At 39.2% G+C, this 14233-nt stretch overlaps 1 protein-coding gene across 1 annotated transcript; it reads left to right on the top strand.

Moving 5' to 3' along the window:
• The first annotated feature begins 1838 nt into the window (after positions 1-1838).
• susd1 (sushi domain containing 1) lies at positions 1839-14103 on the top strand. The gene is made up of 20 exons (XM_049470386.1): positions 1839-2045; positions 3312-3436; positions 4602-4733; positions 5464-5613; positions 6042-6194; positions 6312-6491; positions 7312-7491; positions 7847-8026; positions 8716-8895; positions 9809-9988; positions 10176-10355; positions 11022-11201; positions 11748-11912; positions 12019-12116; positions 12346-12532; positions 12633-12726; positions 13033-13276; positions 13638-13677; positions 13766-13859; positions 13983-14103. Exons 2-20 carry the CDS (start codon positions 3346-3348, stop codon positions 14005-14007), a joined length of 2733 nt encoding a protein of 910 aa, XP_049326343.1. The 5' UTR covers positions 1839-2045; positions 3312-3345; the 3' UTR covers positions 14008-14103.
• The last annotated feature ends 130 nt before the right edge of the window (positions 14104-14233 follow it).

Genomic DNA, 14233 nt, shown 5'->3' with positions numbered 1-14233 from the left:
TGAAAAATGGGAAGAGATCTACCTCTACTGCAGCCTATATTTTAGATTGTGGCACAAGTTGGAGTTAAAAGCAAACAATTGCAGCAAAAGAGAGAGATTGCTGAACCAACTGAACTGATTCAGCTTGTCCAACAAAAGTTTGGAGTTTTTAAGGTGCACATTAGATTATGGTGTAGATCCGATGCTGAAGCATACTTTGGCTTTACTCAGTTCTGGCTAAAGGTGTGGTGCAGCTTCACCAGAGATCCATAGTGCAGTAGCAGTGTTCTTACTATTTTACTATTAACATGATACTAAATCTGATATGTTAAGAGAAAACTGATGTGTAATGTTGCTTTAAAGCCTCATGTCTTAAGCTAGATTAGTACTGCCAGTTGACAGTTGGCGTTATCGTGGCCCCACACTTCATTCAGTATGGGTATTTCTTTGCACTGCCCCCTGCTGTTTTGGAGAAATACTGCAGAAACGTAAATGTCCAATAAAAAAATGCACATGTAGCATTTGCAGAAGTTCAGCGCAAGAACCTCAAGAGAAAGTATGCCTGCGCTTTTACAGTGTAAAGAACATTTTCAGGTTTTACTACTTTCATATCCGAGTGCTCCAGCGTCTGTCCTCCTCAGGAGCAGTTTTATACGCTTTTATAGAACCTCTCTCATGTTTACGTCGTATCACCGAGCTCATGCAATATTCAGAGCCTTTCTGAGGACAGACTGCAGCGCAGTTGCAGTCCAGTGCAGTCCAGACAACACATTTCTATCAGGATACATATTTTGTACTGCCATTATTAATCATCTACTTTGTTTATTGGAATAATATTTGTTATATATTATGTGTTGATTGGTGATATGAATGTCGGGCACATGTTTTATGTGGTTTCATCACTAAACGTTTTGTGTTTTTAATAAAATAAGGTTGGTGAGACTGTATAATGGGTGTTGTTTTACTGTAAATACGGTCTTCCTTCCAAAATATACATTAATTTAGCTCCATCCATTCAACCTACAGCAGTTTAGCTCCACCCATTCAAAGTACTGCAGTTTAGCTTCACCCATCAAGCCTACAGCAGTTTATATATACATGTGATTGTTGTCCTGTGAAAAACAAGCATCTCCATTTGTGTCGATTTTTGGTTTAAACACAACTTGTCACAAAATTTCTTGATGAATGGACCAATAGAAATTCTCCAAATTGATTTGAAATCAACTCTTTTTACACTAAAATTGACTAAAAATCAATAAAAGTTACGAATGTTTTTTCTTCTCCTGTAAAGTTGCTGTTTTGGAGATACATGTTTTTCATTGGACATCGACAATATACACATATATACATAAATATAAATATGAAAGTATATTCAACAGAACAATGCTCTTCCACATACACCCCAAGAAAAAAATATTTGTTCTAGGAGATGAAATGAAGAATATATTTTTATTTTTTTTTTGTACATATTATAAGTGTAACTCATGGGAATATTTTTGCATTCATAATTCCATAGTATTCAGTACAAAGGAGCTTTACATGCCTTAACTCAGTTTTTTGAATGAACTGTGTGTGTGTGTGTGTGTGTTTGTGTGTGTGTGTGCATGTGAATGTGTTTGCTGTTGTATTTCATTAGCCAGACAAAATACTGTAAGCTCATTGGTCAGATGAGAATGGAAGTGTCTTGGAAATTGTGTGTGTGTGTTATAGAGAGAGCAACAGTGCACACATGTCATGAAGAACTGCCCTGATGTGTAACTCATGATGTGTGTGTGTGTGTTTTTGTGTGAGTGTAAGTGTGTGTGTTATGATAGGGCTGAATTCTCTTATCTTCACACCCCATACAGGGTTAACCCTCCACCCAGTCAGGCCCTATAGGACACTCACACACACTCACACACACTTGTACACTCTCACACACACCCGTTAGTTTATTTCTGCGTGCTGTAGTCAGAACCACCGGCTTATTGTTGGAGTTTGGAGATTGTGTTGAGGATGAGGCCAGATGGGAGAGTATTTTGAGGATTATGGGAATTCTGTCTGCTGAGGAGTGATCATATAAAGAGGTAGGTCATGTGACACACACACACTCAGACACACATACACATTTGTTTTTTTTATATTCATGTCCTATAAATATGCTTTATATGTATTTATGTATGTATATATCCCTTCTAATGAAGGCATTCACAAATATTGCCAATAGAATAGGAGGTGAGGTGGGGTTATCTATCTTCTTCTTGTCCTCAGTAACCTGAGCTCTTGTGGCTAAATGCCATCAAATCCTCACAGAAATTCTACGCTGTGAAAATCTAGTAGAAAGTCTTCTTTGGACAGTAGAGACAGTTCCTCCAACAAAAGCAGGATCAACTCTTTTAATGTCTTCAATTTCAGAAGAAGAATGAATAAGCAGGTGTCTCGTTACTTTTGTCAATGTCGTGTACATACACATAGGCTATTACATGTAAGAACAATAGTACAGCACCAGTCAAAAGTTTGGACACACATTTTCTCTTCCATTCAGTGTGTTTCTTTCTCTGTTTATGATTGTTTACATTGTAAATTAAATATTAAAGACTATATTAAAGCTCTACAGGAGCACATGCATTATTTTAAAATAATAAAGCAGAATCTGTTTTACAAGTATCAGATGTATGTTTGAGTTCAGATCTGCAGACTGCAGGTATTTTAATCTCAGTATCTTCATGAGGGAGAGTCACCTGGAATAGTTTTCTCAGCGTCTTGAAGAAAGGAGTTCCTGGAGGTGCTGAACAATAATTGCTGTTTTTCCTTTAGGCTGAGAAGCTCCAGCTCATCCCAAATTTACCTAATTCCATATGTGTTCCTTAACTGTTTTTTTCTTTAATATTAATCTACAATGAAGAAAAGAAAAACACTGTATATGTATGTATGATAAGAGAATACATGCCATTTCTGTATTCTATAAAATAGCTTTATTTAATAACAGTATATATGAGTTGGTACCAGACTCAGTATTGGCTGCTCTTCTGAAGCAGAAACAGGAAGTGATTTCAGATTATATTTTTGGCAGTGTTAGCACAGAGCAGCCAAAAATAACCATAATCACCACGCACACATTTACCATGACTCTGCAGTGTGTGTGAATTTTTATTCACACCCTGTGGTCTGTAATTGAGCATCACATTGTCATCCCTCAAAACCACAAGGGTCTGAATGTCCTTGTGTGTGTTTTTGGTGTGTTTGTGTATATATATGTGTGTGTATGTGTTGTGTGTATTGAGTGTGTGTGTGTGTGTGTGTGTGTGTGTGTGAGTCCTCTGTTAACCCTGTGTGCTATCTCGGGGTCTCAGGCCTGCAGGAAGAGGAGGATGAAGGAGCGTGTGAATGAGGGATGAGAAGAGAGCAGCAGCAGCGATGAAGAGAACAGCAGCTTTTACACTCTGCTTTATTACAGCTACATTTACCCTGATTACAGGTATCACACACACACACTGGTAATCCCTTAATAAACTGTAATATGATTAAGAATTATTGGTGAAGATCAGGCCTATAAATACTGCTAGTGTGTAGAATGCAGGTTTCTTTAAAAAATCTGAATAAAACACAGATAGCTATATTAATGTCACTTTACAGTAAATTGTACCTCTTTATTAATAATAAAAAATACTGTTCAGTCTGCTTTTATGAAAGTTTCTGCTATACTGACTAAACCCCATACTGAATAACACAACAGAACTCTATTCTATGAATTATCTTAGTATTAAGTGGAAAAAACACAGTGCTGTTGGTTTCCTGTGGTTTAAAGGGTGTGTAAGAGTCAGTGATGGCAGTCAGTGTTTTATCACAGTAAATGCAGGGATGCTAATGTTTAGCAGGAGATTTTTGAATTGTTTTAGATTAATTTAGTGTCTTTCTTCTTTCAGCAGGGACTGTGTATTTGTTAGCGTTATAGCCGTTTACACTAGAGAACATGGTTGCATTAGCATGAGGCTAATAGCAATGTAATGCTGTGTGTCTTTTAAACTGAGATGTCAGAATTTTCTAGTTCTAAATAGGGAATTTTAACTGGAACCCTCATACAGGTCGAAATTCCTCGAAAGTTTTTTATCCTCTTCAGGAACACAGATGCTATAAAGTATCGCAGAGAATTGTATTGTGATGTATTGAGTATCACCCAATCACAGTATCATGAAATCATTGTTATCATGGGCGACATATTATGATAACATCATTTTGTGAGATGCTTTCTAATTTCTCCCTCTGATCTAGAATCTCCAGAAAGTCTTGAGTAATGTTTTTTTAGACTGGCTCAGTTCACTGTACTTTATTATGTAATTGTGTTGGTGGTTAATCTGACGGCCTTCAGTTCTACCAGTGAAGCCCCGACCAATGGGAGAGCTGCTTTAGCTGAATCTGCTCAGATACCACCAAGAGAATAATTCTGATTGGACAGTTTTTTGTTTAGTTTCACAGATTTAATCATTTAGTTTTCAGCAGAACTGAATCCTCTAATATGACTATTATATAACTGCAGTAGTATATAACTGCAGAGTTTAAACCATAGGAAATACAGGGGGTTCTTTGCTTCATCAGCTCTACCTATGTTTCTCTCTCTCTCTCTCTCTCTCTCTCTCTCTCAGTTGGTGCTGAGGTGGATGTGTGCGCCTCCTGTCATGCTAACGCTACCTGTGAGGATAAGACGGACGGGTCTGGAGGGAAAGTGTGTAACTGTATGTACGGTTTCGTTGGAAACGGGAGGACTCACTGCCAAGGTCTCTCTATCCTCTTTCACTGTTCAATCCTTAAAGGGTCCACATCATCAAGAAATAATGAGTTTTATAAAGTATAATATAGTGATATATCCAGATAAATCTCTCCATCCAGATAGAGTGAATCTGATTGTGATTGGATGTAGAGAAGTATAAACATATACCATTCTGACTCCCTATTGGTTTATACTGTGATCTATCACACCTGCACATGTGTTGGGGAGGGGTAGTGTACTATAGGACTCTGTGGGCGTGGCCTAAGCTTTTGTTCTTAATGGCTTAATTTTTTCCCTTTACATTACTTTTACTTTTATACTTTAAGTAGTTTTTTTTACTTTTATTGTAAAAAGCTTGAGTTGATACTTTTACAACTTCTATAGATATATTTTATTAAACACTAGTATCTAATATACGTCTACTTACAGAGTAATGAATGGAGATGCTTTATACACATTTGGTTATGATAGATAGATAGATAGATAGATAGATAGATAGATAGACAGACAGACAGACAGACAGACAGACAGACAGACAGACAGACAGACAGACAGACAGACAGATAGATAGATAGATAGATAGATACTTTATTTATCCCGAAAGAAATTTAGGCATCCAGCAGCAACAACACAATACAATAAGAAACATATTCAAACATAAATGAAAACACAGAACAATAGAAAATACGTAAATATATAATGTTATTTATGATTATTAAATGTGTTTTGTTTGTTAGATAAAGACGAGTGTCAGCTGGGTAAGATCTGTGGAGATCACACCCTCTGTCACAACACGTACGGCAGCTACTACTGCACCTGCCTTCAGGGATACCGACCCTCCAACAACATGGGCGTCTTCATCCCCAACGACGGCACCTACTGCCACGGTGAGCAGCACACACCTCACACTGTACGCACACACTGTCCCATCACAGGGCTGGGGACACCACACCAACCACTGGCCAATCCACAGTAACGGCTCAAATATACTTTCATTAATAAAAAATCATTAATAAAATTGCATCCATAGGTATTAAGGTGAGCAGAACAAGAGCAGAATATGAATAGGTACAGACCTATCACCTAAGTGTTATGAACCAGAGAAGTGTCTGGATTTGCTATGGTGTTGCTATATGGTTGCTGTGGTTCTTCAGGTGTTTTTTACAGGATTGTCAAGTGGTTTATATGATATCTCAGTTGGTCCTTTTACCATAGGACATACAGAATGTGTAAAACATATAAATTTGATTTGGTTTGTATTTATTATTGATCCTGCATTTACCTGTGTGTGTATATATGTTTGTGTGTGTTGCAGATGTGGATGAGTGTGTGGTGGAGGGTGTGTGTGGAGAGGGTGGTGAGTGTGTGAACAGTGTAGGGGATTTCTCCTGCTCCTGCCAAACCGGATACAGAGTTCAGAACGGATCAGATCCGTTCCAGCCGCACAGAGACCACGCCTACTGCCAAAGTGTGTATATATTAATATTACTGTACACTAACACACACACAGCAGTGTTCCTAATTCCTAATTCTATTTAAATGTATTTATATATTTATATATGTATGTGTGTGTTTCTGTGTATAGTGGTAGACTGTGGTCCTCCCCCCTCCGTTCCTCATGCGGTGCGGCGCTCCCCGGTTCTGACCCGGTTCAGCAGTGTGGTGCGGTTCGGATGTGTGGACGGGTTCGTTTGGAGGGGGGGAGGGAACACCTCCATCTGCACGGCTGACGGACACTGGAGCGGTCCCAGCATGCACTGCGAAGGTAAACAACTAACAAATACAGGTAGTCTGTCCTATCCTGAGACTGAGGAAATGTTCTGAGTCAATAATATTACAATAATAACCACTTATAACACAAAACAGGTTATTACAGATGGCTGTAATAACTGCATATACTTTAATTATATAAATAATACTCATAATCAATGATTACAGGTAAAAAATACTCATTACTAATCATAACCGCTCGTTAAAACTCATACCTGAGTATTACTACTCAGAATGTCTCAGCATTACTCATACCTTCTTATTAATACTCATAGCTGCTTATAACTGCTCGTTAATACTCACACCTGCTTATTATTTCTCACACCTGCCAATTACTATGCATACCTGCTTATTACTAATCAGAATGCCTCATCACTACTAATGCCTTCTTATTAATTCTCATACCTTCTTATTAACACTCATATCTCATTACTACTAATAACTGCTCACAACAGCTCATAATAGCTCTCATAATACTACTCATAACCACTTAAAACTAATTACTTTAATTTCTACTCATAACTGGTGATTATGTCTTACGAATGCTAATTTCTTCTTTACACAACTACTCAAAACTGATATTACCACTCGCAACTGCTTATTACTTCTCATAACTGCTCATAACTTTGTTGCTCTCAAGGATGCTTCTTTTTGACTTTCAGTTTTTCTTGATGCATTAGCATTTTGAATAAAGATCTAATACTTCTAAAAAGTACTTATTACTATTATAACTGCTTATAAATGCTGATATTATATTATTAGTGTGTGTTGGCTGTGTGTGTGTTGTGTGTGTAATGCTGCTGCTCCTGGTGTAGAGGTGAACTGTGGTGAGCCCCCCTCGCTCCCCCACTCAGAGCGTGTGTGGGGGGGTGGGTCCGGCCTGGGCTCGCTGGTGCTGTATGAGTGTGTCGCTGGGTTTCGTAACGCTGGAACTCAGAGCTCCTCGCTGTGTTCTGCTCTCGGAAGCTGGAGTCGCCCTGACTTCCTGTGTAGAGGTATAACATCTTTATTACACCACTATTCAGTTCACTTAGTCACTTAATAATAACAATAATAACAGCTTATTACATAACATACAGAATCTGTTAACACATTTAAAACACACTATAATACATTATGCACAATGATACATTATGATCACAATTCATAATCATAATTCACATGCATAAATATTGAATAAATATTTAAAGCCACATTTATAATGCCTTATGAATGGTTTATAATGTGTTGCGTATCAGTAAAAACACACACATAATGAATCATGTAGTAACTTAAAAGCCTGCATGCTTGTGTGTGTGTTTGTGTGTGTGTGTGTGTGTGTGTGTATGTGTGTGTGTGTGTTTGCATCAGAGATAGAGTGCAGCTCCCCCCCTCCTCTCCCTCATTCTGTAGTATTATGGGATGGCAGCAGTAAGGTGGGGTCGAAAGTTGTGTATGAGTGTGAAGCTGGATATCGCACTGTGGGTTCAGGAAATGTGTCAGAGTGTAACACACACGGACAGTGGACCCAAACACACATCACATGTGAAGGTACACACACACACACACACACACACACAAACTGTCAGCATTATCCAACAACATAAAATAATCCTCTATGGCAGTGTTATCCTCAGGCTATCCTTTAATATATCTTTAATATAATGTTACATGGCATATATACGTCCAATACAATGAGGCCTACAGGTGGGTCATAATCATAATATATGTGTAAGAATATGTAAAATACTCTTGGCTGTTTATATATTCTTACTATATTGTTACATTTTTGTTGTAAACTTACTAAAACAGTGTTCTTTATTCATTGGCTTCTTCAGCTAGACCACTTTAGTTGATGAATTATAGTGAAGCAGTTGTCCTCTCTCTCTCATCTCTGGTCCTGGAGATCTTCTCCTATCTTGCATGTTTTGGGAGCTTCCTTTCTCTAAAACACCTGATTTAATTGTTATTAAAAAGTCTGGAATACTCACTCCTAAACTTCCAAAAATTATATGTTGCCTCCAAAAAGTATAATTCATGCCATAGAGAGTTAACATTAGTCTCCAGAAAGAAGTTATAGTTATAATAATATTATAACTGTGATTGCGGATGTTTGCAGTGTGGTGTATATTGGGAATCTCATAACTCTCAGAAATGACTGTACACTGTCCTAAATCTCCTGAATGACCTGGATTTGTGTCCCCTTTTTAACCGCTGGCCGGCGCGCTCTCTCTCTCCAGAGATCCGGTGTGGGGAGCCCCCTGTAGTGCCCCACAGTGGCCGGATGTGGGACGGCGGTGTGCGGTTTAACAGTACTGTGGTTTATGACTGTAATGAAGGGTATTATCCCGCGGTGGGAGGAAATATATCGGTGTGCACTGAGAACGGTTCCTGGAGCAAACCAACTCTAACATGCAAAGGTAACGTCTCTATAGCCTTGTAGTCTATTTCTGTCTGTTACACACCACCCAAAATGTAGTTCGAGTACCAGTTCTCTGATCCCTGATGATGCCACAGCCATCCGTCAGTGTCTGGAAGTTCCAGACACTTACAGGTGGACCAGTAGCATCTAATAGGATGGCCCTTCTTCTACCCATCACTTAGTATAGGTGATTTTAGGTGTTAGCAGTTAGTGTTCTCCTCCAAGCGTGTTGACATATGGGTTTTGGTTGGTGTACAGCTTTCTTGACACACTGTAAACCCATACATTGTTTAAACCCAAATGATTTAGGTCAGTTTTACATAAAATTGGATATTTCTGAAGAATACTCAACTATTTTAAGTTAGTTGAACTTTTTTGGGCACATATACTGTACTATTCAAACTGAGATCTTTGAGTTGAACCAACGTTTAATAAATGAGTTTAGTCTGTTGTCACTGGCAGCTTCTTTTCCATTGGCTTCTGTCACAATCTATTTGCATACTGGGTGTGTCCAACAGTTTCTGACAGACACTCACCATTACTGTGTAGTGATTCCCCCTGGGCTACCTTAGAAATAAATCATGTTTCCATTTAGTTGTAATAACTTGATGTTTTAAGTTATGCTAACTTAAGTTTTCATTCCCCATTACTTAACTTTTTTAAGGCAACCAGTTTCCTCATATATTTTTAAATAAAAAAAAAAAGTTTAACTTATCCAAGCTTACAGTTCAGTGTGAACAACAGCCAATATTTCTTTCGATATTTTCTAGGAAAAGGCATTACATTTTAAAGTGTAGATTATCATTCAGGGTTTTTTTTCTGTTGTTAAACATGGTGGCGGGTGATACAAAGGTTCAAATCAGACATGTATGTGTAATGTTCGGTGTGTGTGTATGTCTGTGTGTGTTTAGAGGTAGAGTGTGGCATCCCCCCCTCTTTCCCTCACGCTGTAATGTTATGGAATGGGCTCAGTGAGGTCGGTACTGAAGTGCTTCATAAGTGTGTTGACGGTTTTTATAACGTTGGAAAAGAGGATGTGTCCGTCTGCAGCAGCAGGGGAGAGTGGAGCCGGCCTCACTTCCTGTGTCGAGGTATTCCTGCACATCTACACACACATCACAGCATCACTTCATCACCTGTAATAACATTAACACCATGTTACAACATTATTCATCACCATTTTCCACCAAACAAGCTGGTTTACGCTGGAGTGAATGCGTGAGGTGAGCTGTACTCAGGTGTGTGTATATGTTTATATGTGTGTGTGTATGTGTTTAGAGGTAGACTGTGGTGCCCCGGCCCCTCTTCCCAACACGGTTCTGTCCTGGGAAGGCAGCTCAGGTCTGGGTTCTGTGGCTGTGTATGAGTGTGAGGACGGATATCGAGGTGTGAGTGCGGCGAGTGTGTCTGTGTGCGGCTCCAACAGCCGGTGGAGTCCAGTACCCCTGTACTGCAAAGGTAAAACACACACACACACACACACATATAAAACATCCAGCTTATAATCTGAATATGGAATACATAGAATCAACTCACTGGCCACCTTATTAGAAGCAATTACCCTGTACTTCTACTGTACCTGCTGGCCACTTTATAAGAAACACTGTCTGTCTTGTGCCTTCACTTCCTGGCCACTTTGTTAGAAACACTTCTATAGAAACCTTGTAGTTGAACCTGTTACCTGTCCCCCTAGACCTTAAGCAGCTTCCTCAGTGAGTGGAAACAGAAGGTCGGTGTTTCTGATAAAGTTGCCTGTGAGTTGATTCTCCATATTCCACATTCAGATTCTAGAAGTAATAGAGTGATTGTTAACACTTTCTATGAATCCTATATTTATAATGCATTATGAATGCAGTATTCACTTGTATGTTACGTATGCCACAACTACTTGTGAGTTATTATACAAGCTTATGATGGCCATTATAAAGTGTTATGCATGCTATATAATGCATTATTAATGCAGGATTCATAGAAAGTGTTATAAAGTGTTTCTAATAAAGGGACCAGAACAAGGAGTAGAACACAGGATCATCTAATCAGTATATACTGTAAAATGGTAATGAGGCTAAAGTAGGTGATACAAGTGATCTAGGTGATACAAGTGATGCTCTGGCTGTTGTGTAGAGATCCGCTGTGGTCGCCCCCCCCTGCTCCCCCCAGCTCTGCTCAGCTGGGACGGTTCCTCTGTCCCGGGCAGCGTGGCCCTCTACTCCTGCCCTCAGGGGCTCCAGCTGGAGGGACACCAAACACACTCCACCTGCACCAACCAGGGGACATGGGAGAGGGTGTCCTTCTCATGTAGAGGTACATACAGACACACACATACTCACATATATATACACACACACACACTCTGTCTCACTAAAGCATCAGCACCTCCTCTACAGTCCTGTTCTCTGACACTGTCTTTATACCTGTGGCACAGGTACTTCAGGAGCAGCAGCAGTAGGTGGAGACATTACATTGTGTGTGTTCTGGTTGATTTTATTGATCATTATCATTTTCTGGGGCCGATCAGAGCTGTACTCCAGATCCCCACAGAGCAGAACACTGCAGACCGCTGTGGATGTTAACAAGTGGCGCTGTTTAACTGTGTGGCTTCACTTCGCTGCAGCAGGAGTAACATGCTATGCTAATTTGCCTGTTTGGCCTAATCTGTTTGGTTCTTTGCTGTGTTTAATGCTTGTTTTAATGTTAGTTAAAATGTAATTTTTGTTATAGTTAGATTATTTGAAATGCTAAAAAAAAATGCTTTTAGCGATTCTCCACCAACGTCCTTAAATTAGCTACAGGTTTATAAATGTGCATTATAAATTAAATAATACATTAGTATGTTGTCCACCACCCTAGCGTACTGTGGACCCACTCCACTGATACCCCACTCAGAGGTGCTGTGGGAGAACAGCACTGTGGTTGTCCATCGCTGTGTTAAAGGATTCTACAGACTCACAGGAAGTCACTTCTCAGTGTGTGGGCTCTCAGGGAGGTGGCAGGTAGCAACTCTACGTTGCAGAGGTATGTACACATACACACACAAATACACACATTTGCTTTGTATGAAGGAGTAACACTGTTCAGTGTGACGCTATATTGTGATGATCTCTGGCTGTGTTTGGGTTAGAGGTGCGGTTCGGTGTGAGGGGTTTGGCAGTGTTTAAGGAAAGGTGCCTGCAATGGAGATCAGAATCAGAAACAGAAGACTACAAAGAGCATTACAGCGTGAGTCTGATACTTCCCTAATACAAGAAACACTCCATAATATTCACTTAATAAACATAAACCACTCTGAGATACATTCATTAAATGTCTTAATAAAGAAAATTTAAAGCTCTGTATCTGCAGTTTAGTTGCATTCAACTTACCCATTCAGTTCACAGCAGTTTAGGTCTGCATAATTATCCTAATGAAGGTGTGTGTGTGTGTGTGTGTGTGTGTGTGTGATCTGCAGGTGATGTTAATCGGACAGAGGGAGTTTGACTGCTCGTTTAGTGACCGGCGGAGGAAGCTGATCAGTTCTGCAGCTCCTAAACCCGTCCTGTGTTTAAACCTTCAGCCGGCCACCAACTACACCATCACTGTTACTGCCCAGTCTACTGGAGACATGTCCACTGTTACTACCAACACCAGCCTACCCGGTACACACATGCTCACTTACACACACAAATACACACACACTCACACTCCATGTAGTGCATGTGGACAGAGATATGTGAATAAATCTATGTTCTGTTGTAGCCCCTCCCACACCTGAGGTCAGGTACGTTGAGGTGGACTCTCTGGCTCCAACACTCTCACTACGCAGATTCACCAGCACACTCGACCCAATATGGTGAGAATGGGTATATTCTTAAAAGCTGTAAATGTACTTTAGTTCATGTAGTTATATAGCTATATGTAGAGTATATACCTTTAAAAAGCAGCTAGCAGTAGGGCTGCACAATGTATGCCATATTGTTGACACTGTTTTCATTAACATTGCAATATATATATTGCAGAAAAACTTAAATACTGCAGTGTCATTTTTTTCCAATATCGTGCATACTTTGTTAGCAGTTTGCTACTTGGTTGGGTATACACTTTTAATTAGATCAGTCTTATTTAAATTAAATTAAATGTTCTGTATGTGTATGTACAGTGTGTATCAGGTGATGGTGATACCAGTGGATGATGTGCTGGTGTTTGACTGTGGCTCGTCTGTGGTGGTCTGGCGGGGATGTGGGGGTCAGTACGTGGCGGCTGAGCTGGGGCTGAGGGGTCTGGGGAGGGACGTGAACTTCACCCTGGGGGACGGAGTGCTTTACGGACAGTTCTACAACGCTCCACTGGAGCCCGGAAGAGACTACTACATCATACTGCGCACCGTCTGCCAGTGGAGACAGGTACACACACACACACAAAACACACGCTAATACACTAGTATTAAAAGTGTTATTACTAGTAAATGAGCATTATAAAAATTATTTTCATTACACATACTTGAAGTTACTGTTTTAATGCAATTTTTTCCTTTTTTCAACATTTTTGTCAAGCTTGTCCATTATACTTACTACCAAAGAGCTGAGCTTTGTTAGTGTTTTGTTATGCATGCATGCTATTAGACCAGCAGGTTGTGCCACAGAACAAATTTAGCACTTTAAAAAATGCACTTAAGATTATGTTGTTTTGCTGTATTGATCCCTAGATATTACAAGGCTGATATGACAATTTACTAATGATAATTTGTTATTTTGTTGTTTTTAGGCTAGAAAGCAGTCCTGTGTGTTCTGGGCCAAAGCCAGAGGTCAGCCTTTCTTTCAAATAAAAAAAATAATTCTTTATATACATTAAATTATATATCTTCATATATTTTTTTACTCTTCTTGCTGTAGGAACATCCTACGCCACCACCATGTCTGCTCTCCTAACCTTCGGCTCCATCGGGGCGCTGGGCATGGTGGGCACCCTGGGCTACTGCTGCAGCTGGTCAGAACCTGCGATTTGATCTAAATTACATTTACCATTAAATAATTATTACTTTTTTAATTTTTGTCTGTTTACAAATAAATCTGTTTTATTTTTATTTATTCTCTTTTGTCTGTTCTGTAGGTTCTGGAAGGTAGCCACCCTTTGATGGAAAATGAAAGATTTTATTTATATAGAAATGCAATATAAATAACGTTTTTTTGCTTGTAATAAAATAAACTGATTTGTAAAAAGAAAAGAAAAGAAGTGTTTTTATTTTATTAAGTGTAACCAGAATTTTTATTAATTATGAATATGACTCCAATGGTTATTAAATCAAAATAAACACCAGCATGTTCTTGTGAATGTGTTATGATTTTGATCCATTTTAATAT

This window comes from Astyanax mexicanus, chromosome 22 (assembly GCF_023375975.1).
Source record: "Astyanax mexicanus isolate ESR-SI-001 chromosome 22, AstMex3_surface, whole genome shotgun sequence".
In the NCBI taxonomy this organism is placed as follows: domain Eukaryota; kingdom Metazoa; phylum Chordata; class Actinopteri; order Characiformes; family Acestrorhamphidae; genus Astyanax; species Astyanax mexicanus.
The sequence above is the reverse complement of the archived record's forward strand: the minus strand, read 5'-3'. Positions and strand labels throughout refer to the sequence as shown.

What these genes read in the sequence shown, in the direction of transcription:
- susd1 (XM_049470386.1), top strand. Translation starts at nt 3,346, where the DNA reads ATGAGGGATGAGAAGAGAGCAGCAGCAGCGATGAAGAGAACAGCAGCT. An exon ending in GCCTCACTTCCTGTGTCGAG is followed by an intron (nt 9,989 to 10,175) that starts GTATTCCTGCAC and finishes GTATGTGTTTAG; the next exon opens with AGGTAGACTGTGGTGCCCCG. An exon ending in TACCAACACCAGCCTACCCG is followed by an intron (nt 12,533 to 12,632) that starts GTACACACATGC and finishes GTTCTGTTGTAG; the next exon opens with CCCCTCCCACACCTGAGGTC.